This window comes from Thalassophryne amazonica, chromosome 7 (genome assembly GCF_902500255.1).
Source record: "Thalassophryne amazonica chromosome 7, fThaAma1.1, whole genome shotgun sequence".
NCBI classification, from domain to species: domain Eukaryota; kingdom Metazoa; phylum Chordata; class Actinopteri; order Batrachoidiformes; family Batrachoididae; genus Thalassophryne; species Thalassophryne amazonica.
Genome location: NC_047109.1, coordinates 68,661,919 through 68,688,004, shown reverse-complemented (window position 1 = coordinate 68,688,004; position 26,086 = coordinate 68,661,919). Strand labels below are relative to the sequence as shown.

Sequence of the window (26,086 nt, the reverse complement as noted above, 5' to 3'; positions counted from 1 at the left end):
ATGTCCGCATAAAGTCCTCATGCCGGGCTCTTCTGAATCTTTTCTGTTCTCTCACGACGTCCTGGGTGAATTAAGCCTTAAATTAGGATGTTTTCAGGTCGAAACAGGCCGACGACGGTGCCTGGAAGCGCTGCGCGACATCCCGCTCCGTGGGAAGTCCTTACACCGACAGAAACACCCCATAATCTCTCATCAGCCGTTAAACTTTTCACCGAAAACCAGCTTAATTTCTCGAGTAGTGTCCACTCGGATATTCCTCACAGGTCCAGAAAAAATGTTGATAAAGCAACGCGCGCTGTCCGCCGCGGCTATTCAGACAAAGAGATTCCGACGGGCGGGGTGGAGCACTCATCACTCAAGGCCTGTGCACGCATGCGCACGAGGGTTCAAGCATGTCTGACGTAAAAACATATGAATCAAATCCATTTATTTTTTGAAAAAAATAAAAAGGACCGCTTTTTTCATCACAGACCTCGTATTTGGCAGTTTCAGATGTGTAAAAGGTATTGATTATAAAAAATTCAAAGATAAAGACAGATGTGAACATTTTTGTTTTAAAGTTTTACATCCTCCAGATTAAGTGCTAGATTGTTCATATCTCTGCATGTCTAACTGTTGAGCTTCTTCTGTCCTCACAGCAGTCAACTGCTGCCCGTGATCCGCCTCATCTCCGGGCACCTGAGAGAGAGAGAGAGAGAGAGAGAGAGAGAGAGAGAGAGAGAGAGAGAGAGAGAGAATTTCATTAACGTCTTCTTGTCCCTTGCAATGCAAGTGAGACTCTTGGTCTGACTCTCCCTAAGTATCTGTTTGTTTGACACAAAGTCATTTCAGTGGTAACCAAGCACCCTTTGAAGAGGCTCTGTACCAGAAACATCTTGCCATCTCACAGTCATGCAGTCAGACAAGCAGTACCAGGACCCTAAAGTCTTGGCCCTTTGCTCTCCTGCAAAGATAGCGCCATTGCCAATCATGTCTGTCCATCAACCTCATATCTTCTTCAGTCTCTCTCACAAGCGTATCTTGATCTCAAAGGCCGAGGACCCAGAGACATGAATCTTACAACCCAGTCCAGGAAGTCAGAGAAAACCTGTCCTGATCGCAAACCCAGACACTTCGAGTTGTAACTAGGCTTCTCAAGTGCTTCAATCAGGCTATTTAATTATTCCACACAGATCTCAGCCTCATCTCTCTGAAATCATGATCAGGAAACATTTCCTTGCCAACAAAGGTACGTACGTTGCTGTTTTCCACAAGCCTATCCAACACCGAGTCCATGCAAGCATTGAACAGTGTTGGAGCCAGAACACATCTCTAACAAATACACAAAACAATTAAAAATAAATATTCAAAATTAAAGATATTTTTCCAGATTTTTTGAGAACAGTTCTTTAAATTAAAGTGCAGGTAGAACACTCTTTCACCAAAATGCAAATTACATGGAATAATTGTGAGACATAACAACAACCTGAATTAAAAATGATCCTGGGTCTGTCTTTGTCTCACCACATCAGCTTCTTTTGACTTCTCTGCTAATACTGACACACAAACAAATTCCTGGATCCCTTTATTTAGGCTATAATGCACATTGTTAGGCGGGATTTCGTGGGAAAACAAAATTACACCAACACAAAACACCGGACACAGGAGTGTCTCAGTGGTTGACTGGCGCCACCTGGTGGCTTGTTTCCATCTCACAATTTAAACAACAAATTCTCTGACTGACTACAATCTTCACTGACAATGTCCTCCCCTTGTTACCAAATTAATATATGCTACAGCCCACAGGGTCCTCCCTTTTGGATGGATGGATGGATGGATGGATGGAATTACTGCATTTTATATTATACGCATTATTATTAAAAATGACAATCTGTTTGCACTCATCACTCACTCAACTTCAACCACTTATCTGGGATCAGGGGCAACAGCGGGGGCAGCAGCTCTAGCAGAGGACCCCAAACTTCCCTTTCCTGGGCAACATTTACGTATCACCTCTGACTGGGGGATTCTGAGGCGTTCCCAGGCCACTGTGGAGATATAATCTCTCCACCTAGTCCTGGGTCTTCCCCAGGGTCTCCTCCCAGCTGGATGTGCCTGGAACACCTCCCTAGGGAGGCATCCTTACCAGATGCCAAACCACCTCAGTTGGCTCCTTTCAACGTGAAGGAGCAGTGGCTCTACTACGAGCTCCTCACGAATGAAAGAGCTTCTCACCCTATCTCGAAGGGTGACACCAGCCACCCTCCTAAGGAAGCCCATTTTGGCTACTTGTACCCCCAGTCTCATTTTTTCACCCATGACCCTCATGACCATAGGTAAGAGTAGGAATGAAGATTGATCAGTAGGTCGAGAGCTTTGCATTTTGGCATACCATCTCTGCCGTGCTGATTCTCCAGCCAATCTCACGCTCCATTGTCCCCTCAGTCATAAACAAGATCCTGAGGTACTTGAACTCCTTCACTTAGGGCAAGACCTCGGACATCGATTTCCTGCTGAGAATCATGGCCTCAGATTTAGAGGTGCTGATCCTCATCCCAGTTGCTTCACACGGCTGTGAACCGACACCGTGAGTGTTGGAGATCACAGGCTGATGAAGCCAACAGGACCACATTATCTGTAAAAAGCAGAGATGACACCCTGAGCCCACCAAACCGGAAACCCTCCTCCCCCCAACTATACCGTAATATTATGTCCATGAATATCACAAACAGGATTGGAGACAAGATGCAGCCCTGACGGAGGCCAACCTCCACCGGAAACAAATTGGACCCGACCACAGCTCTTGGTGTGGGAGTTCAGAGATTGGATGGCCCAGAGAAGGGGACGCTCTGAATCCATACTCCCACAGCACCTCCTACAGCATCTCCCGGGACACTCAAACTTCAAGTTCACAACACACATGCAGACTGGATGGGCGTATTCCTATCTGTTTGCATAAATGTGAATTAAACATAAAAAAGTTTTCATAAACATGCATTATGTTAATTTTTAATTCAACCTTTATTTAATCAGGTTAGTCCCATTGAGATCAAGACCTCCTTTCCAAGGGAGACCTGAACGATTATAAAGTTTCCAATTCACCTAACCTGCATGTCTTTAAATAATATATCTATAATATTTTACCTTCTTAATCTTTCCAGCAATTTATGCACTTTTTTCTGCAAATAGCTCATACATATGTATATGTTTGCCTGTTCTTGATGATTGTAGTATAGACTGATTTCTGCAGATGATGCTTCATCTTTGTTACATTGTTCAAATAAACTAGACTTTCTGAAAAGTGTTGCAGAAATAACAGGAAAGCAGCACAACTGTCCCTTTTCATCAAACTCACCTCCCAGTAGATGTTATCCTCGAAACAGAGGGCATCTGATGGAGCACCAAAAACAGGCAGCTTCAGAATGAAACCTATAACAAGATGAAAGTGTTTTGTAAATGTGTATTTATATGAGACATTTCAAGATATTCTACTTAGATGAACAGTTACAAACATTGTTTGTAACTGATACTTGCAATCACTCTATCATGGATTATTTCTACTCCATTTACACAAAGTCCAGCAATGAAATCAGCACAGAGCTGTAAATATTTTTCAATATGAGGTCTGTTAGAAAAGTATCCAACCTTTTTACTTTTTGCAAAAACCTGATGGATTTGAATCACGTGTGCTTGCATGAGCCACCCTTGAACTTTCGTGCGCATGCGTGATTTTTTTCACGCCTGTCGATTACGTCATTTGCTTGTAAGCAACGAGCCTCGGGGGAGGTGATAGTCTAGTGGTTAAGGTGTTGGGCTTGAGTCCAGAAGATCATGGGTTCAAATCCCCGCCTGACTGGAAAATCACTAAGGGCCCTTGGGCAAGGCCTTTAATCCCCTATTGCTCCCGGCGTGTAGTGAGCGCCTTGTATGGCAGCACCCTGACATCGGGGTGAATGTGAGGCATTATTGTAAAGTGCTTTGAGCGTCTGATACAGATGGAAAAGCGCTATATAAATGCAGTCCATTTACCATTTATTTGTAAGCAGCCTTTGTGTGAGGATGGGTGGAGTCTCTCGTCGTTTTTTCTTTGTAAGGAAATGGCGGAACAACTGGAGCAGCGCGACTGCATCAAATTTTGCCAGAAACTGGGCAACAGCCAGGTGGAAACCATTTGGATTATTCAGACGGCTTTCGGTGACGATCCTATGGGCATCACACAGATTATGGAGCGGTACAACTGGTTTAAAGACGACCACACAATGGTGGAGAGCGAGCCACACTCCAGTTGGCCATCAACACGCTGAAATGACCAGATCATTTCCAAAGTGAACGCTGTGGTGATGTGGGACTGTCATGTGACTATCCGAGAAATTGCGGAAGAGGTGGACATCAGCACTTTTTCGGCACATTCCACTGTGACAGAAGATTTGGCCATGAAAAGAGTTGCAGCGAAATTCATGCCGATGGCTTTGGCACGAAGCTGATGGCGCAGCAAAAGCGCCACCATGTTGAAGCTGTTGTGACATGCCCAGCTCTTCCACCATTCGGAAGATTCAGACGGCTTTCGGTGGCTTTTCAGTCGTGTGCCATTAGCTTTGTGCCGATGAATTTCGCTGCAACTCTTTTCATGGCCGTCTTCTGTCACAGTGGAATGTACCAAAAAAGTGCTGATGTCCACCTCTTCCGCAATTTCTCGGATAGTCACACGACGGTCCCGCATCACCACAGCGTTCACTTTGGAAATGATCTGGTCATTTCAGCATGTTGATGGCCGACCGGAGTGTGGCTCGCTCTCCACCGTTGTGTGGTCGTCTTTTAACCGATTGTACCGCTCCTTAATCTGTGTGATGCCCATAGGATCGTCACCGAAAGCCGTCTGAATAATCCGAATGGTTTCCACCTGGCTGTCGCCCAGTTTCTGGCAAAATTTGATGCGGTCGCGCTGCTCCAGTCGTTCTGCCATTTCCTTGCAAAGAAAAAATGATGAGAGACTCCACCCATCCTCACACAAAGGCTGCTTACAAGCAAATGACGCAATCGACAGGCGTGAAAAAAATTCACGCATGCGCACGAAGGTTCAAGGTTGGCTCATGCAAGCACACGTGATTCAAATCCATCAGGTTTTTGAAAAAAATAAAAAGGTCGGATACTTTTCTAACAGACATCGTATATTGAAAAAGTCAATGACTGAATTCAACCATGAAACAACCGAACACGTTGGAAAATTTTGACATTTTCTGATGCAATGCAAAACACTACCATCATGTGCATTACTGCCTGTGGGGGTCTTGTTTTTGGTCTTGTGTGTCTGTCCATCTGTCCGAGTGTCAACAAAATAACTAAAAATTTTGGGGCCATATTTGGTGGAATGACAGAGAGTCAGACAAGGCCAAAGTGATTTGACTATTAAACATGAATGTGAAGTCATATAACAACTTTTCTTGGTCAGATGATCTTCACATTCATCACATTGACTGTTGGTTATACAACAGACACTGAACAGTGACATAAACATCAGAATGGGGAGATTGTAAGTGTCTTTGTCTCATGGCATTTTTGACATTTTAAAAAGTTACTGATCATTAAAAGTTCATAGTCATTTCACCATTTTTTTCGGTGAACAAAGTTGGATTTCAAATCATGAGGTCTTGTATAATGACTTCTAGATAACCTAGAATCTCAATTCCAATGGCTAAATACACATTTTCAGGGCCAATCAATCCAATAATGTTATTTGCAAAAATATATAAGTGGGAAAAGTCATTTATACAAATCCGAGATGGCCAACCATAAATTTGACTTTGGCTTTTGTATGTATTTTCCTAAAATGGATATTTTCACTACTCTCTGCAAAATTCCAATGAAATTACAAAGCAAACCTGACTACAACAAATAAATGCATGATGGCTTCCTATTGAGGCCTGCTGACATCAATTAATTTGATTATTTATTTGTTTCACTTTTTTTTTTCATGTTTTTTTATTTCATGCCTGAATGTTTCTCTGTGTTTTCTATTCCGCTGTGTGTGTATGTGTGTGTCTCTGTCCAGGCATATTGCTGGTCCAACTGAGGGATGCCACTGTGGCATGTCCGCCAACTTTTGCATTTTGTTTGTTTGTTTTTTCCATAATTGTGGCTTTTCACTCATGCTGTGGATTGTCAGCTTTCTGCAGGTTGCCTTTAAAGCCAATTTCCTTCAGCAGCTGCAGTACAATCAGCTGATTGGCCAAGCGTTAGGATGGAGTGTAAACCTGAAGATGGTTACCCCACTATGGAAGATGACTGCTTGTCAATTCTTTACTTTTAAGAGATGGGGACATTTTCAACACCGGGGATATGATTAATTAAATCTAAAAAACTTCAAATGATTGAATGATTCACTGGTTCTGCTGTGCAGGAATAATTGCTTTGATAATCAAAAACTGAAGCAAAAACAATCATCTCTGTAAAGCAGTGACCAGCAGGGGTGCAAGTCTGACTGCTGCTGTTTTGAAGATATGAAGCGTACCAACAATAAGTCCTCCCAGCAGGGCAATGCCCAGAGTGACTCCCAGTGAAATGGCCTGTCGAACTCCCTGAAAGGACGCCGTCACGTCTCCACTGTACACATCAGGGAAGACGTCTGCCAGACTGAATCACACAGAGAGGGAAGACAACGGCCATGTTATCTAAGCTTCCACACTGCTGAATCATTTGTGGCATCAGAGAGAGAGCAACATAAAATGAAAGATTAGTGTGCGTGTGTACACGTACTACAACTCAAAGAACTAGGTAACATGTTGACGATCATTCAAAGATGAAATGATTCTATTTTTGAGTAGAACGGTTCACAGGTTAAAGTTGGTAAGGTTAGACCTTACTTGTCTGAAGCACCTTAAGGCAGCTTTTGTTGTGATTTAGTGCTATATAAATGAAATTAATTGAAATTGTTCTAGAGGAAGGTCACATTTTCTACCTAAAGGTAACATGGGAACACTTGGACCAGGAATATGAGATGAATTGTCCAATATGGCTTTTGACCTGACTCTGACTTTGACTCTGAAATGTGAAAGTCAAGCCTATATAGCTACTGAGGCCTTTGGTGTCCGTGCTTATCTCCAGATTCTGTAGCATGAAGCTGCAACTCCCCCTGGAGGGAACACCAGTCCAACACAGGTTACGTCTCCAACCAAGACTGGTGCCTATTTACAGCTGCACCTTCTCACAGCAACACTGGTGGAGCAGGTAGCTGAGTGGATGAGGATATGGCCTGCCAATATAAAGATGTGGGTTCAAACCCTGCTTATGTTACCTGTCTGTGTCCTTGGGCAAGACACTTAAGCTCCATTGTCTTCGGCCACCCAGCTGTAAATGGGTGCTGACTGCAGCTGGAGAAGTAGCGGCAGGGGGGGGGGGGGGGGAGTCATAGACTCTGTTTAACTGTTTAAAATCTGTATATAAACACCAACGGGCCTCAGGGCCTATAGAGGTCTTACTTCTCACAGCAATAACTGCTGCTGACATTTTGCTTTTACAGTATTCTACTTTTGCAACAACAAAAGTCTTTCTACAGCAGATCAGTGCCTTGCTCACAGGTATGTCAAAATCCATTTTACCAGTATCTTCCTGGCAAACATCTCATCACCTATGATGTTAGTGTTGGCGACTGTGTGACAGCAGCACAGATCAAACACATACCCATCACCATAGATGTCTTTGGTTGCCACGGAAGCTGTGATAGCACCCACTATAGCTCCCAGCACGCCTGGCATGCCGTGCAGGTTGTTAATCCCACATGTGTCTTGGATCTTCAGTTTTTCCTCAAGGATGGGCTGTAATTAGAGAAAGGACCAGACATGATGCTGACTGTGCGAGGATGATGATGGATTTTCATTTTTAGTTAAGTATAAATTGGATTTTGGAAAAAAAAAAAAAGAGGATTAACTACAATGTCTGAGCACTTTCACCAGCTGACTGACAGAGTAACATTTCTCAACATTGCACCCAGTGAGTCACGCATTCTCAAGAAATGTTGGTTTCTGTGAATGCAAAAGATGGAAAACCATGCTCTACATTCTCTGGGTCAGGCTCAAAACTTCTCAGTCACCCCTTGTATGTCCTCTCCAATTATTGATGTCAGCCTATGTATTCTTGCATTTGGGTTTAGTTTCCCTGCTTCACCATAATAATAAAAGTGATAAAATAGACAATACTTTACATGATTTGCAATTAAAAAATTTAAAAGGAACATAAGTATTTAATCATATACAAATCAATTGCATATACTGATGTATTATTCAAAGTGTGCTGCTGTTAACCTGTAAAGTGGTTGTTGTATGTCCAGTCATGAATAAACATTATTTTGATTTTATTTTGAGAGAAATTTACAGATAATGTTACACACAGTATCATTCATTTAAGGAAACAGTTATGCAGACAGATTAAAGCTGTGGTGCATATTATACATAGAGCAGCACTGTCATGTACACACTATTGTTTTGTACACACGCTACATCATATGTGTGATTAGTTTAATATTTGTGGCTTTCACAGAAAACACTTTTGTTTTTCCTCTGCAATCTTGATTTAAAGCTGATGAATAAAGCATCCTTACTGAGAGAAACTTGTAGCCCAGAACAGAGATGGTTCCAGCCAAGAATCCAACAATCATGGAACCAAAAGGTGTCAGCAGCATTTCCCCAGCTGTTCCCACAGCGACTCCCCCAGCCAGGGCGGCATTTTGGATATGGACCTAAAAAAGATCAGTATTAAACATTTTTAAATCTTTGAAAACAACCTGTACCAATCACTCAGACTTTCACTGAGGGCTTCCAAAAAAACTGACCTTTTGTCAAACAGATGGAACAACATCCAAAAGTCCATTTCAGCCGTTTGTATTTCATTCCAGCCACCACATGATGGCGCTGTTTTCCCAGAACAGATGCAGAGTGTCTTGCCTTTCTACTGAGTGCATGTTGCAGAACTTTCATGCACCCCTTCATGCCTAAAAAAGAACTCCTGCTGTGAGTAGCATGGAGGTCTCATAACGGTAAGACCTTCTGTCTGATTTGAATGAACACTAATTTTTGTTCCCAGGTTACTACTGCATGGGTTGATGTCATCCAGTACACGGGGCATCAAATGCACAATAAATAGGAGCATTGGTTAGTCCAATAGAAATGAAGACATGAAGTTTTCAGTGATTTCCAAACAAATTGTTTTTTTTTTGTTTTTTTTTTAATCTTACATCAGAACAAGTTGGAATGCATTATTGACAGATTCTGTGACATGATTAGCTGGTTGCTATTAGCGACAGACTACATGGTCCACTGCACCTACCCACTCATCATGTCACTGCAGGAAAGGAGTCTCTTTTTGGCCTGATTGTGATCACCACAGCAGTGTCTCATCTTGATTTCCGCTTGACTGACTTTGGAACCCGTGCTCAACGCGTGCAACCGCCATGATCTCCACTCACATGATGAGGCACGTTGTGATTTTGTAGCAGATGTAATCATCTTTCAAACGACAGTATGTCAAAGTCAGCCCCATGGGTTTCAAACTCTTATAATGATGATACATGAACACTTAAAGGGTTCAGATGCAAACCCCAGTATCTCCTAAGCAGTCAGCATGCACTTGGCTGCTTAAGTTGCTATCAATGTGTAAAATATTAAAGAATTTGAACAAATTTAAAAAACAAAAAATCAAATCCATTTTTATTTATGGAAATCTATGCATTTTGTAATGCGCTTTCTTTTAAATCTCTATTTTAAACTGCAGTTTTCTCCATTTAAAATAGGGGTTACTCAGTTTTACAGTGACGCGCACCTTCCTTTGGTAATTAAAGACTTCATATTCTCATTGTACACTTTGACACATTAGGTTTTGCTAGAGTTAAATTAACACTGCTATGAGTGCATATCATCCCATTAAAAAAAAAGTGTTATTATAGTGGTCATTAACATTATTAGTGTGACAGCTAGATTCAACATCAACAACAGCTTATTTAACACAACAATAGAGCTGAATTAACATGTTATTGAATGGGACCATACTTGGTACAGTGTTAATTTAAAAAAGTTACAGTGTACACAGCTAAGTACACAGTAAATATCAAGACCTCCTACTCTTTTTTTCCAAACCTAAGTATATTTTCGTCCGCCAAGGTGATAATGCTTTCAGTGTTGTTTGTCTGATTGTTTGCTTGTTGAGTAGGATTACGCAAAAAACTACTGAACTGATTCATGAAACTAGAAATGTGGGGTATGGACCAAGGAGGAAACCATTAACTTTTGGAGAGGATCTAATTAAGGGGCGGTTCTTTACCACTGCGAGATAACATGTAAAAACCTCTCTTGCATGAAATTGCACAAATAGTTACATTATTGTTGCATGCTCACCATGTCCAGTTTGCCGTCGTGGGCCACGAGGGCAGACATGGCGTAGCTGGATATTGTGCAGGCTGCCAGAGAGTAGTAGGTGTTCATTGCTGTGCGGTGCTGGTCGTCTCCATGAGCTGTGATGGCCGAGTTAAAGCTGGGCCAAAACAACCACAGGTAAATTGTACCTGAGGCAAGGGGAAAAATGGTGACATTAACAGTATGTGCAGGTTGATTATTATAGATTATCAATCAGACCTTTTCCACTGGAAGTTTAGAAAGAATTATAGTGACTACAATAAGCAGTAGTATTTGAAGCCACGTCTTGACCTAATTGGTACCACTTAAGGGGAAAAAACGACACTTAGAATCCAGCCTCAGTGTACCATGGCCTACACAAAAATGTATGATAGCCATCCCAGGGTGGTAGCTGTAGCCAGATAGGGGTCAATGAAGAATTACACAGAGGTTAAAATGTAAAAATTCTCCAATCATGTTGAAAACTATATCACATTATTTGTCTGATCATAACAATTCCAAAAAAGTATAGTTTGGACAATCTATGATGGAATTTTCTGGGGTTATGGGGTAAAAACAGCAAAAAATGGTGACAAAGGTCAATTTCAGTTTGTACAGGGGTCAAAAGTTAAAGTTGCTCCAATTTCAGCAAAAAAATTATGCAAATTATTGGTTGAAATAAAAGGATAAATAAATGTAATAGTTTTGACTGTGTTGAATGCTTTGCCTCCAATGTAAAAGTCAAACAAAGTCAACATCCACTGAATTCTATGACATGTGACATATTGCACTGTAACATAACTACGCATGACAGATGGTGCAAACTATTCCTTTTTAGAACCCTATTAACCCAAACAATAATTTGCATAATTTTTTACTGAAATTGGAGCAACTTTAATTTTGACCCCTGTACAAACTGAAATTGACCTTTGTCACCATTTTTGCTGTTTTGACACCATAACTCCATAACATTCCATCATAGATAGTCCAAACTATACCTTTTTGGAATCGTTATGATCAGACAAGTAATGTGGTATAGTTTTCAACATGAATGGAACATTTTTACATTTTGACCTCTGTGTAATTCTTCATTGACCCCTAGCTGGCTACAGCTACCACCCTGGGATGGCTAGCATACATTTTTGTGTAGGCCATAATACACTGAGGCTGGATTCTAAGTGTCATTTTTTTCCCCTTAAGTGGTACCGAAAACCTGCTTGGCCCATAGACTACTTATAGCTGAGTGCACAGTAACATTATCTACAAATGACGGTGACAGCTTTGTCTCTTCATGGCCATTCCCTGGTGGCACACGCATTTCATCTCTTGTAAATCATTGCAAAGATGTTATTTGGTTGAATAGTGTTTTCAGATTTAGTTTTCCAAATTTTTGATAAACATATTAGATTTATGCAGAAACACAGCTGCTTCGGAGCATATTCTGCCATCTTTGATTATTTAGTTTGAGCGAACAACCAGCTGACGTCACACTGCCTGTTCACTCTGACTGACAGTCGCTGTGTCACATCGCTCAGTATTTGGATAAGATAGACTTCAAGTCTATTCTGGCCCCGCCTAGCTAGCGGCAGAGCGACCATTATCTTTTGCCACTGTAAAACGCCCATTTTGATTGAAAATAAGTGGCAAGTCATTGCTTGCTGGGCTTGTTGTCGCTTCCTTTCACTTCCTGTTACAAGTGACAGACACAAATGCTGAGCCATGTGACATAGTGACTGCCAATCTGAGTGAATAAGCCAAGTGACATCAGCTGGTTGTTCACGCAAACAAAATAATCCAAGATGGTAAAATATGCTCAGAAACAGCTGTATTTCTGTATAAATCTAATAAGTTGCTAATATATTTTGTAAAAGTTAGGAAGAAATAAATACGTCTAAATCTAAAAATGCTGTTTATGTAACCAGATAACAACTCTGAAGTGATTTACAAGACATCTTACAGAGATGTTAGCGTGCACACCCCAGGAACGCCCATCAAGTGACAAAGCTAACTGCGTGTCACCGCCATTGCAGCTAATGTGACCGGTCACATTAGCTGTACTCATTAGCACACATTAGCTGTAAGTGTTGAGCAGCTTCTGAAATTCCATGTCAGTGCTTCAGATACTGAAACTAAAGCAATTTTTTAATTAATGAGACCGAATCTGATGAAACCATAATAGTGTCAAATTTCACATCACATTCTGCAAGATGGGATTATATGATCATTGGGTTTCTGCAGTGGGGATCAACCACTAGATGGCAGCACATGCAGTATTACCAGCCTGTTAAACCTTACTGAGCAGTATTTTTTAATTACCTCGAACACAAAGGAGGTTATGTTTCATTTCAAATCAAATTCCAGATGTATTAATTTATATAGCACCAGCTCACGATAAGATCGCCTCAAGGCGCTTCACACAATACAACATGCACGAAAAACAGAACAAATTGAGTTAAAAGATTAAAAAAATGATAAAAAGCACAAAGAATAAAAACCACATAAGATACTAGTAATAAAACAGGGAAAACAAGTGGGTCTTTAGTCTTGATTGAAAAGTCTCCACAGTATCCGACTGCCTTAAGTGCACCGGGAGATTGTTCCACAGAGCAGAGGCACGATAAGAAAAAGCTCTGTGACCGGTGGACTTTTTATTCACCCTAGGAACACAGAAAAGTCCTGCACCCTGCGAACGCAGGGCCTGAGCTGGTACGTAGGGCATAACCAAGTCACCCAGGTAGGGAGGTCCAGTCCGTGAACAATTTTATAGACTATCCGATTTCGCAGAGACAGGAAGCCAGTGAAGGGATGCCATTATGGGAGTAATATGGTCAAACTTTCTGCTTTGTGTCAAGAGTCTGGCAGCAGCATTTTGAACCAGTTGAAGACCCCTAATGCTGCACTGCAGTAAACCAGAGAATAGAGCATTGCAATAGTCCAATCTAGAAGAGATAAATGCATGAATCAGAGTCTCATTTCTTTTTGTTTGTCAGTGTCAGCAGGATTATGACAAAAGCTCCCTGATAGTTGGTGCACAGGACAACAGATTTTTTTTCCTGCTTTCTTTGAGATTGTGAGATAGGACTTCATTTGACATTATCATTCATTCATTGAGAAACATTCACTGGAGCTTTATGAGAAAAATCTGGTATGTTTGAAGGGTTCAGATGCACAACCCATTATCCATTTTTTAAATAGAAAATAAAAAACAGTATTTCAAAATGGGGATTTGAAGGGAAAAGGATTAGAAAATGCATGGATTTCTTTCAATAATATGATTTTTTTTGCATTGGATTATGGCATTGCTTTTTTATAAAATGCTAAGCATTGCAATCTGCATGGTGTGGCTTTGATCACAGAGAAACTGTGGAGAGCTGACATTTGCCATTTGGTATACTTATGTATTTTGGGTCAAGGATGAACAGTCTGAAAACAGAAAGTTGACAGGACTAATATTTGGATGACACAAGAAAGTGAAAACACTTATTTCCACTGTGGTCCCTTTAAAAATCAAATAACAAAATAGAATAAATAATAAAATAATAATAATAATAATAATAATAATAATAATAATAATAATAGTGTATATATGATAACAAGAACCTAAACAATTTATAAATACATTTCAACAGTAAATTAACATTAAAAATGACATAATTAACAGGAAATAAAAGGGTTGAGTTCTTCTAAAACTGTTGAGGTCTGATGTCTAAGGTTCTAAAAGCATTCTGGAATCACATGCCATTCCAACTCATTATAGGAACTTTACACAATGTATTACCCCCCCTTGAAAAATGTCAGCTACCTATTTTATAAACACAACCCAATCTAGAGCCCATGGTTCCCCACAGGCAACATGCTAGTATAGTTTTATGTGCATTTCAGTGGTTTTTGAACAGCTTTTTGGCTGTAAACCATAAGGCATAAGACATAAGGCATTTCACTTTAAATAATTAGAAGCAAATGTAGCGGCTGCACTCTGCGTTGTGTTGTTATGACTCCGCCCATTCGCTCCCCTCGGGACGCGAACTCACAAGCTCCGGCATGGGAGTGGGACTCTAACCAGAAGGCTAAAACCCAGGGCTCTGGCCTTGTGACCAGAGAATCCTTTTTGAGCTGTTGGGAGTGAGATTTACTAACTACATCTGCACAGCGAAACCTGCTGGCCTCCATTACACAAAGACTTTATTTTCTTTTGTTCAGTAAGTTGCAGTTTTTTTTATATATACGAGGTCTATTAGAAAAGTATCCGACCTTATTATTTTTTTCAAAAACCATATGGATTTGAATCACGTGTGATTGCGTCAGACAAGCTTGAACCTTCATGCGCATGCGTGAGTTTTTTCACGCCTGTCGGTTGCATCATTCGCCTGTGAGCAGGCTTTGAGGGAGGAGTGGTCCAGCCCCCTTGTCGTTGTTTCATTGTCAGGAAATGGCGGAATGATTTGGGCTTTTTTCCATCAGAATTTTTTCAGAAACTGTTAGAGTCTGGCAGCTGGAAACCATTAGAAAAATTTATCTGGCTTTCGGTGAAAATGTTACGGGCTTGGTAGAAAATAAGGAGTGTTACTGTCGCTTTAAGGATGGCTGGTGTTCAGACAGCTGTCGGTGGTTTTTCCATCGAGTGATTATCCGAGAAATTGTGGATGTGCCTGGACATGCCAGAACATGTCCTGTGAGGCTTCATCAAGGCGTTGCTGTGCGCCATGCAGCACCGCCGCGACGCACGAAGCCTCCGCTCCTCTTTCCATGACAAAAACACCTGTAACAGTGGAATGTGCCGTTCATTTCCAAACTGGACGCTGTGTTTTATCCGGGACGTCATCTGACTAGCACAGGAATTGTGAAAAGACGTGGACATCAGCACTTCTTTGGCACATTGAGACAGACGTGAGGAGGAATTCCGCGCGTCGTGGTGGTACCCCACATGGCGCAAAGCAACGCCGTGATGAAGCCTCACGGGACATGTTCTGGCATGTCCAGGCACATCCACAATTTCTCGGATAATCACTCGATGGAAAAACCACTGACAGCTGTCTGAACGCCATCTCAAAGCCATCCTGTGAGACCAAAACGGAGGTGGTTTTGTCTCGCTCCAGTAGTGAATCCATCGTGACGCGTGAAGCCTCCACTCGGCTTTGCATGACAAAATCTCTTGTTAAAAGTGAAATCTGTCGGAAAATGGTTGATGTCCAGCTCTTGTGATAACCAGAGAAATGGCACACGATGGTCACGGATCCAGACAGCCATCCGTTTAGAAATGAAATGGTCGTTCAGCCTGTCGATGGCGGCTTCGGAGCGCGGCGCGCCCCACAGCCGCTGGGGGCCGTCCTTAAAGCGACAGTAACACTCCTTATTCTCTACCAAGCCCGTAACATTTTCACCGAAAGCCAGATAAATTTTTCTAATGGTTTCCAGCTGCCAGTCTCTAACAGTTTCTGAAAAAATTCTGATGGAAAAAAGCCCAAATCATTCTGCCATTTCCTGACAATGAAACAACGACAAGGGGGCTGGACCACTCCTCACTCAAAGCCTGCTCACAGGCGAATGACGCAACCGACAGGCGTGAAAAAACTCACACATGCGCATGAAGGTTCAAGCTTGTCTGACGCAATCACACGTGATTCAAATCCATATGTTTTTTGAAAAAAATAATAAGGTTGGATTCTTTTCTAATAGACCTCATAAATTACAATTTTTAACATAAATGACAGTGCAAACAAAAGACAGGTACTGTTCTTGGTGAACATGACGTGCTGTGTTGAGAGATGCATACCGATCATAGCAAACAGGTCTGAGTGGTAGACTGAGCTGTTCCTGTGTTTGCTCTTGTCCAGGTTGGGCCGATAGAGGATCCGTGTTACAATCAGGCCAAAATACGCTCCAAATGTGTGAATGGTCATCGAGCCACCAGCATCCTTGGCCTGAAACAGTGTGTAAGAGCAGTTTCGTGATTTCAACATCACTTTCTTTTCTGTTATGGAACTTTGGTTTCAAACCTGCTCCAGGATTTACATTTTATTCTTTAAAAAAGACATTGTTTTTCTTCCTAAAGTTAATATGGGAATTAGTGTATATGTGCAAAATGTTGGCACTGACAGCAGCTCACCCCCACAATGGACAGCACAATGTATTCGTTGACAGCAAACAACGTGACCTCAAACATCGCCATGACCAGCAGCTGGACCGGGCTGGTTTTACCCAGAACGGCTCCAAAGGAGATCAGCACAGAACCAGTGCAGAAATCAGCGTTGATCATGCTGAAGATCAGATTGAAGATCAGACATCAGTGCAGTTTGTCGGGTGGACACAGTAATAGAGTTTGAGAAGCTGGTACTGCAGTATCATAGTAAATATGATTCACTGAAGACTAATTGTTGAGGATGTAAACTGTGGTGTTGCTATGCTGAGAACACCTAAATATTACCTAGTAATTACATTAACAGGATTTCTTAAAAAGTTTTGAAAAAATGGCAGCATTCTGTTGCAGTTTCTGCAATACTTTCAACATTGTTTGTCCATTCGGCTGCTCCCGTTTTTGTGTTTGGGGTCGCCACAGCGGATACAACCAGATCCGCATTGATATTTGGCACAGGTTTTATGCCGGATGCCATTCTTGATGCAACTCCAGTGTTACCTGGAGAAACACACACAGCCGCTGGTGTTCCAAAGAGGTCTCCCATCCAAGTACTAACCAGGTCCCGCACTGCTTTGCTTCTGAGATCAGACGGGATCAGGCTTACACAGAGCAATACTTTCAACATTAACAACTCATAATCTCATTGTGTATTGCTGCATTTTGTTACATATGATGTACAAAATTAAATGTTTTTGAAGGATACTTTAATGCCAACCAATGATGTGATGTTGGTCTAGCTCCTATACTTTTTAATCCATAACGTACAGTGGGGCCAAAAAGTATTTAGTCAGCCCCTGATTGTGCAAGTTCTCCTACTTAGAAAGATGAGAGAGGTCTGTAATTTTCAACATAGGTACATTTCAACTATGAGAGACAAAATGAGAAAAAAAAATCTAGGAAATCACACATTGTAGGATTTTTAAAGAATTTGTAAATTGTGTTGGAAAACAAGTATTTGGTCACCCACAAACAAGATGTCTGGCTCTCACAGACCTGTAACTTCTTCAAGAAGCTGTTCTGTCCTCCACCTGTTACCTGTATTAATGGCACCTGTTGGAACTCGTTATCTGTATAAAAGACACCTATCCACACAGCCTCAAACAGTCAGACTCCAACTCAACCATGGCCAAGACCAAAGAGTTGTCGAAGGACACCAGGAAGAAAATTGTAGATGTGCACCAGGCTGGGAAGAGTGAATCTACAATAGTCAAGCAGGTTGGTGTGAATAAATCAACTGTGGGAGCAATTGTAAGAAAATGGAAGACATACAAGACCACTGATAATCTCCCTCGATCTGGGGCTCCACGCAAGATCTCATCCCATGGAGTCAAAATGATCACGAGAACGGTGAACAAAAATCCCAGAACTACATGGAGGGACCTGGTGAATTACCTGCAGAGAGCTGGGACCAAAGTAACAAAGGCTAGACACTACGCAGAGAGGGGCTCAAATCCTGCAGTGCCAGGTGTGTCCCTCTGCTTAAGCCAGTACATATCCAGGCCCGTCTGAAGTTTGCCAGAGAGCATATGGATAATCCAGAAGAGGACTGGGAGAATATCATGTGGTCAGATGAAACCAAAATAGAACATTTTGGTAAAAACTCAACTCGTCGTGTTTGGAGGAAGAAGAATGCTGAGTTGCATTCCAAGAACACTAAATCTACTGTGATGCATGGGGGTGGAAACATCATGCTTTGGGGCTGTTTCTCTGCAAAGGGGACAGGACAACTGATCCGTGTTAAGGGAATAATGAACGGGGCCATGTATTGTGAGATTTTAAGGCAAAACCTCCTTCCATCAGTGACAGCACTGAAGATGCAACATGGCTGGGTCTTCGAGCATGACAGTGATCCCAAACACATCGGCCGGGCAATGAAGGAGTGGTTCCGTAAAAAGCATTTCAATGTCCTGGAGTGGCCAAGCCAGTCTCCAGACCTCAACCCCATAGAAAATTTGTTGATGGAGTTGAAACTCCATGTTGCCCAGTGACAGCCCCAAAACATCACTGCTCTAGAGGAGATCTACATGGAGGAATGGACCAAAATACCAACTACAGTGTGTGCAAACCTGGTGAAGACTTACAGGAAACATTTGACCTCTGTCATTGCCAACAAAGATTATGTTACAAAGTACTGAGTTAAACTTTTGTTATTCACCAAATACTTATTTTCCACCATAATTTACAAATAAATTCTTTAAAAATCCTACAATGTGATTTCATGGATTTTTTTTTCTCATTTTGTCTCTCATAGTTGAAGTGTACCTATGATGAAAATTACTGACCTCTGTCATCTTTCTAAGTAGGAGAACTTGCACAATTAGGGACTGACTAAATACTTTTTTACCCCACTGTACATCGCACACACACACACACACACACACACACACACACACACACACACACACACACACACACACACACACACACACACACACACACACACACACACTGATTGTGGCTCTTGTGTCTTATCCTGTTTGGGTGGCCAAAATAGATATTATTTATTTGATGCCTCAAATCTGCCATTTTGGAAGATAAAAACATTGATGTAGGTGTCATGGGTCACAGCTTGGTGTTTGGGTTAAATCCCCATGTTATTGTTATTGTTCTCCAGGCTGTCTGGGTGATTCTCACTCATTGTTTATAGTCTGTCATATTGTCATTCTTGTGTTTCATTAGTGTTTCGGACATATTATCATTTTTAATTTTCTCAGTAATCGTGGCACTATATCTCTATGCCTGTGATATGGTATGCCGTGGATGGTGTACAAACCCACTGATGTGAAACTAAACAGATTTGAACTAATCTGTGTGTGAGTATCTGTGTGAGTGCATAGTTTCACATGTGTATGTTTGGTACACACCTCTCTATGCCGATGTGGATCTTGCCTGAGTGCATGCCATGTAAGAAGCCCTGCATGAGTGTGGCCCACTGCAGGGAAAAGGACGCAATGAGGAAGTTAAAGCCCACGCTGCTAAAGCCGTAGCGCTGCAGGAAGGTCATGAGGAAGCCAAAACCAATGAAGATCATCACATGGACATCCTGAAAACCTGCATAATAGAGAAAACACTGACTGAGGTCACTGATGTCATGAAAATGCAGCAGATAATGTTGAGGGATGGACCTCGTCACTCCCCGCAGTACACCTTACTTGTACAAAGGGGAGAACAGCTATAATACAATTTTTCCCAAGACAGATGGATGCTGGGTTGGAAGTGACAGACATATAAATGAAAGTGAGGAGTATTGTGAGTACTGATGGTTGTGGGGAGCAGAAGAAAGTGTTACGTTTATGCAGGTTAGGTCTGGGTGCATACAATGGTGCCAAGCATCATGGCATCCACCACACTATAGAACCAGCCTGGCTCCTGCTTGGCAACCACCCAGGCACACAACCGGTCCATCTGAACTTCCGAAAAGTAGTAGTATGGTAATAATAGTTTGGTTTAGCATCATAGTCAAAGAATTAAAAAGTAATCCAAGAAGCACCAGGACTCTGATGACTCGAACACAATTGTTGTCCTGCAAAGACATCTTCATCGCCAAAAACGTCTGTTCAGCATCCTCCTGACATCATAAGCTCTTCCCAGATGTTTCTCAGTCTCATAACCTGAGCTCCCAGTCACTGCCAAAACAGGTGAATTTCTCAAGTAATTGGACAATTTCACCACATACATATACACTTCTGATGGCCAAGTCCGGGAAGCCATTGAAATCCTAGTTCTTCGGCTTGATCCAGTATGAATGCACCTCAGACACTCCAACTTCTCACTCAGCTTCTCAACAGGTGGAATTATTATATCCACTGATTCTGCAAAAATCCCAGCATCATCTGCAAAGTCAAGGTCAGGAAACCTTTCCTCCACAACAAAGGCAAATAAGTCACTGGTTTCCACAATCCTTCCCAACAAGCAGTCCATGCAAGCATTGACCAGCAAAGGACCCAGAATACATCTTTGATTGACATCAGTGTTCGCTGGAAAATATTCAAAGATTTGGCCCACACTCAAGTACAGGATAACTTGCTAACGGCTATTTCTCTGTTAAGACAATTATTCTTAGATTATTATGACTAAGACTGCATGATTATACAATGTTTGTCATGAATTTTCATTCATCTTAAGTGAGTAAGTGATTGCATGAGTGGGTCTGCAAAGGCTCTGTAACTTACTCTGCATTTGAACAAGTTAGCACAGGCTACAAGTGAGCAGCTAAGTGCTAACACTTAAGCACAGCAGGTGAAAAGCAACCTACTAACTTCAATGAATTTTAAGATACTGGTGACGTCCCGTCAACATTAAAGGAGATGGAAGAGACTTGGAAGAGGAATGACCTCTAATGAGCACCCTTCATACTGTTATAAAACTTACTTCAATTAAAAAAGTAAAAAAAAAAAAATCTTCTAGTGTTAACATCAACTAATGTAATCTAGCCCATCTTTTCTGATGCATCACACGTGGCTAAAATTTAATTTAACCTGTGTATCCCTGTGTTGCCTTTTATTCCAGTGGAGAGCTGAGGGAAACTAGAGCTTGTCCGAGCATGTAAACTCTGGACCTGTCACTAACATGTGGTGCATTTTCAAACTTTACTCTTGACAGAGAAAATCTTTGTAGAACATTTTGCCAAAAACCTCCTAGTGAGGATTAGCGTGGCAACTTCACAGTTTGAGCCAGCAAGTGAAGCGTTTTCATTCAAATTAGAATTCTTCTGGAAATTCCACAGTGAATTAATTTTTAAAAGTCATTATTTCAAAAGGATGCAACAGACTGGTGTTTTGTCCGGGGTGTACCCCGCCTCTCGCCCTGTGACCACTGGGACAGGCTCCAGTCTCCCATGACCCTTGACTGGTATTGAAAATGAATGAATGAATGAATGTTTCATTGCTCTCTAGTGGGTACGGGTTAAATTGTTTTGAACAATGTTTTCAGAAATCTCCCATTTTTTCAGTGAAATGTGAGCATGTAAAACAACAAAGCATTTATTAGTGGTGTTTCCTTCTGTACTTGTTGCTTTGGTGCACTCAGATTTTTAAAAGCTGGTTCGGTACTCCCTGTTTGGTTAGATGTCACACACAGAGGTGGAAAAGCCCGACTTCAGTGAGTGAAAGTCCTCACATATATTGCTTCTACCTTGCATCCATCCATCCATCCATTTTCTTCCACTTTATCCTGAGTCGGGTAGTGGGGGCAGCAGCTCAAGCAAAGCCGTCCAGACCTCCTAATCCACACACACCTCCCCCAGCTCCTCCGGGGGAACCCCAAGGCGTTCCCAAGCCAGCCGAGAGACATAGTCCCTCCAGCATGTCCTGGGTCTTCCCCGGGGCCTCCTCCCAATGGGATATGCCCAGAACACCTCTCCAGCGAGGCGTCCAGGGGGCATCCGGAAAAGATGCCCGAGCCACCTCAACTGACTCCTTTCGACATGGAGGAGCAGCGGCTCGACTCCGAACTCCTCCTGAGTGACCGAGCTCCTCACCCTATCTCTAAGGGAGCGCCCAGCCACCCTGCGGAGGAAACTCATCTCGGCCGCTTGTACGCGCGATCTCGTTCTTTCGGTCATGAGCCAAATCTCATGACCATAGGTGAGGATCGGAACGTAGATCGATCGGTACTCAGCACTTTCTTCACCACAATGGTCCGATACAGCGACCGCATCACTGTAGATGCTGCACCCATCCGTCTATCGATCTCACGCTCCATCCGTCCCTCACTCGTGAACAAGACCCCGAGATACTTAAACTCCTCCACTTGAGGCAAGGACACTCCACCATCCTGAAGAAGGCAAAGCACCTTTTTCCGGTCAAGAACCATGGCCTCGGATTTGGAGGTGCTGATCTTCATCCCGGATGCTTCACACTCAGCTGCAAACTGCCCCAGTGCACGCTGAAGGTCCTGATTTGACGAAGCCAACAGAACCACATCGTCCGCAAACAGCAGAGATGAGATTCTGTGGTTCCCAAATCAGACACCCTCTACACCCTGGCTGCACCTAGAAATTCTGTCCATAAAAATAATGAACAGAACCGGTGACAAAGGGCAGCCCTGGCAGAGGCCAATGTGCACTGGAAACAGGTTTGACTTACTACCGGCAATGCGAACCAAGCTCCTGCTGCAGTCGTAAAGGGACCGGATAGCCCTTAGCAAAGGACCCCGGACCCCATACTCCCGGAGCACCCCCCCACAGGGTGCCCCGAGGGACACGGTCGAACGCCTTCTCCAGATCCACAAAACACATGTGGACTGGTGGGCGAACTCCCATGAACCCTCGAGCACCAGATGGAGCGTGTATAGCTGGTCCAGTGTGCCGTGACCAGGACGAAAACCACACTGCTCCTCCTGAATCTGAGGTTCGACCATCGGCCAAATTCTCCTCTCCAGTACTCTGGAATAGACCTTACCAGAGAGGCTGAGGAGTGTGATCCCCCTATAGTTCGAACACACCCTCCGTTCCCCCTTCTTAAACAGAGGGACCACCACCCCGGTCTGCCAATCCAGAGGCACTGTCCCCGATCGCCATGCGATGTTGCAGAGGCGTGTCAGCCAAGACAGTCCCACAACATCCAGAGACTTAAGGTACTCAAGACGGATTTCATCCACCCCAGGAGCCTTGCCACCGAGGAGCTTTCTAACCACCTCGGTGACTTCGGCCTGGGTAATGGATGAGTCCGCCTCTGAGTCCCCAGTCTCTGCTTCCTCTTCGGAAGACGTGATGATGGGATTGAGGAGATCCTCGAAGTATTCCTCCCATCGCCCGACAACATCCCCAGTCAGGGTCAACAGCTCCCCACCCGCACCGTAAACAGTGCTGGTGAAGGGCTGCTTCCGCCTCCTGAGGCATCGGACGATTTGCCAGAATCTGTTTGAGGCCGACCGATAGTCCTCCTCCATGGCCTCCCCGAACTCCTCCCAGACCCGAGTTTTTGCCTCTGCGACCGTACGGGCTGCAGCATGCTTGGCCTGCCGGTACCTGTCAGCTGCCTCCGGGGTCCCACCTACAAACAAAGATAAGTAGGACTCCTTCTTCAGCTTGACGGCATCCCTTACTTCCGGCGTCCACCACCGGGTTTGGGGATTGCCGCCGCAACAGGCACCAGAGACCTTGTGACCACAACTATGAGCGGCCGCAACAACAATGGAGGTGGAGAACATGGTCCACTCGGACTCCATGTCTCCACCTTCCCCTGGGATCTGGGAGAAGCTCTCCCAGAGGTGGGAGTTGAAGACCTCGCTGACAGAGGGTTCCGCCAGTTGTTCCCAGCAGACCCTCACGATACGTTTGGGCCTGCCAGGTCTGACCAGCTTCCTCCCCTCCCAGCAGATCCAACTCACCACCAGGTGGTGATCGGTTGACAGCTCTCCCCTCTCTTCACTCGAGTGTCCAAGACACGTGGACGAAGGTCAGATGATACGCCTACAAAGTCGATCATCGACCTCCGGCTCAGGGTGTCCTGGTGCCACGTGCACTTATGGACACCCTTGTGCTCGAACATGGTGTTTGTGATGGACAAACTGTGACTAGCACAGAGGTCCAACAACTGAACACCACTCGGGTTCAGATCGGGGAGGCCGTGCTTCCCCATCACCCCCCTCCAGGTCTCAGTTGGAGCACTATCTAGTACCCCTCCCAGGGACTCCAAGAAGGTCGGGTACTCTGCACTGCTGCTCGGCCCGTAGGCCGAGACAACGGTGAGAGACCTGTCCCTAACCCGAAGGTGTAGGGATGCGACCCTCTCGTTCACAGGAGTGAACTCCAACACATGGCGACTGAGCTGGGGAGCAATAAGCAATGCGACCCCAGCTCTCCGCCTCTCCCTGTGGGCAACGCCAGAAAAATGAAGCGTCCAGCCCCTCTCCAGGAGTTGGGTACCAGAGCCCAAGCTGTGCGTGGAGGTGAGCCCGACTATCTCTAGTCGGTATCTCTCAACCTCCCGCACAAGCTCAGGCTCCTTCCCCTCCAGCGAGGTGACATTCCACGTCCCAACACCCAGGGGCTGTGAGCATGGACTGGGCCGCCGGGCCACCCGCCCTAGACCGCCCTCGACCACCCTCGACCGCCACCCAATCCTCTCTGCACCCGATCCCCATGGCCCCCTCTGCAGGTGGTGAACCCACAGGAGGGCGGGCCCATGTCGCTCTTTCGGGCGGAGCCCGGCCGGGCCCCATGGGCTAAGGCCCGACCACCAGGCGCTCGTGTGTGAGCCCCAACCCCAGGCCTGGCTCCAGGGTGGGGCCCCAGCTCCGCCATACTGCCATACCGTCTTGGTCCTTGATTTTTTACTGGTCATGCTTCTACCTGTGCAACTAAAACAGGTCATTTCACTGATTAGCTCATCTATTTGCCTGAAGAGTTGAACTAAATAGAATCAGCTGGTTTTGCAGTTACATAGAACAAATATGTGGTCGGACTTTTATTCACTGAAGCCAGGGTTTTGCAGAAAATGTCACAATGTGCCATCTCTGTTGTCACTATGGTTATGAATAATTGCCACTTCCTGGTGGCGGTGTTTCTACTAAGCAATAAGCAGCTCTGTAAATGTCAGGAGAAACCTCTCAGTCAATGTTCTGTTTGCATTTAACATTGCAGTCAACAATTAATGAATTCATTAATTTTTAAAGGACACACACTTTCTTACTGTTTTAGTTTAAAATGTTCACCCTCTTTTGTTTGTAACACTGCTGTGTAATGTAGGCAAATAGATGACAAAGTTGTATTTAATCACAAATACATGAGGATTAAAAAAATGTAACTTAATTCATCAACAGCTGATATAACAAAATGGGGAAGGAATTGCTTTGGGACACTTTTGTCAAGCACTACGATACAGAGTAAATCCCTTTGGCTTCTCCCTTGTTTTCACTCAGGGTCACCACAGCAAATGGATCTGCATGTTGATTTGGCACAGGTTTTACGCTGGATGCTCTGTGCTTTGGACCACAGAGGAAAAGGACCATCCAGATGATTAGAAGCAACAAGGTAAAAATCCAGCATCTGTCATGGGATGTCAGTGCCCTTGGCAAAGGTCATTTACACCTCTGTGATGGCAGCATTAATTCTGAAAGTACACTGAGATTTGATCGGCTAGCAGCACAGAATGTCTCTGTGGTAGCTTATGTGGCACCAATTTGATAAAACTGTTAAATTCCACAGTGATACCTGGTCCATCCTGACAATCAGATATTTAGGTTTTGTGAAATATGCTACGGTAAGAACTGAACTTTTAAGACCCTACTGTGTTGTGGTGACAAATAAAACAAATACAAAGAAGGAGCAACTAGTATCTACCTCTGACTTAAAATATTAGAAGAGGCTCATTACTTCATTTAAAGAGTAATCCTGATTTTGTACCAACAGCTACAAGCCCAACCGTCTGTGATGGAGATGATGACATCCATTCATTATAATTTACCCAAACAAATCTCACCAGCAGACATTGGTACCTCAAGGATTTACCTCATGACCTCTCATACTGTTGTGTGAAAGCACCACAGGTGCTACAGGTGTCGTGTTGCACAAGAAAACATGTATAGGCATATTTTCAGATATCCTGCTATCTTCATGCATTGCAAACACACACTGAGTGTAGGACCA

At 43.5% G+C, this 26,086-nt stretch overlaps 1 protein-coding gene across 1 annotated transcript in view; it reads right to left on the bottom strand.

Annotated features, from left to right (window-relative positions):
• Positions 1 to 478: 478 nt before the first annotated feature.
• Positions 479 to 26,086, bottom strand: part of rhbg (Rh family, B glycoprotein) — a 33,697-nt gene continuing 8,089 nt past the window's right edge. Inside the window, exons 2-10 of the mRNA XM_034174390.1 lie at positions 19,359 to 19,545; positions 16,465 to 16,615; positions 16,132 to 16,279; positions 10,362 to 10,528; positions 8,573 to 8,710; positions 7,657 to 7,790; positions 6,488 to 6,609; positions 3,335 to 3,408; positions 479 to 678 (exon numbers count right to left, since the gene is read on the bottom strand). Coding sequence (XP_034030281.1) covers positions 577 to 678; positions 3,335 to 3,408; positions 6,488 to 6,609; positions 7,657 to 7,790; positions 8,573 to 8,710; positions 10,362 to 10,528; positions 16,132 to 16,279; positions 16,465 to 16,615; positions 19,359 to 19,545 — 1,223 coding nt within the window. The 3' untranslated portion in view covers positions 479 to 576. The remainder of the gene's footprint in view (positions 679 to 3,334; positions 3,409 to 6,487; positions 6,610 to 7,656; positions 7,791 to 8,572; positions 8,711 to 10,361; positions 10,529 to 16,131; positions 16,280 to 16,464; positions 16,616 to 19,358; positions 19,546 to 26,086) is intronic.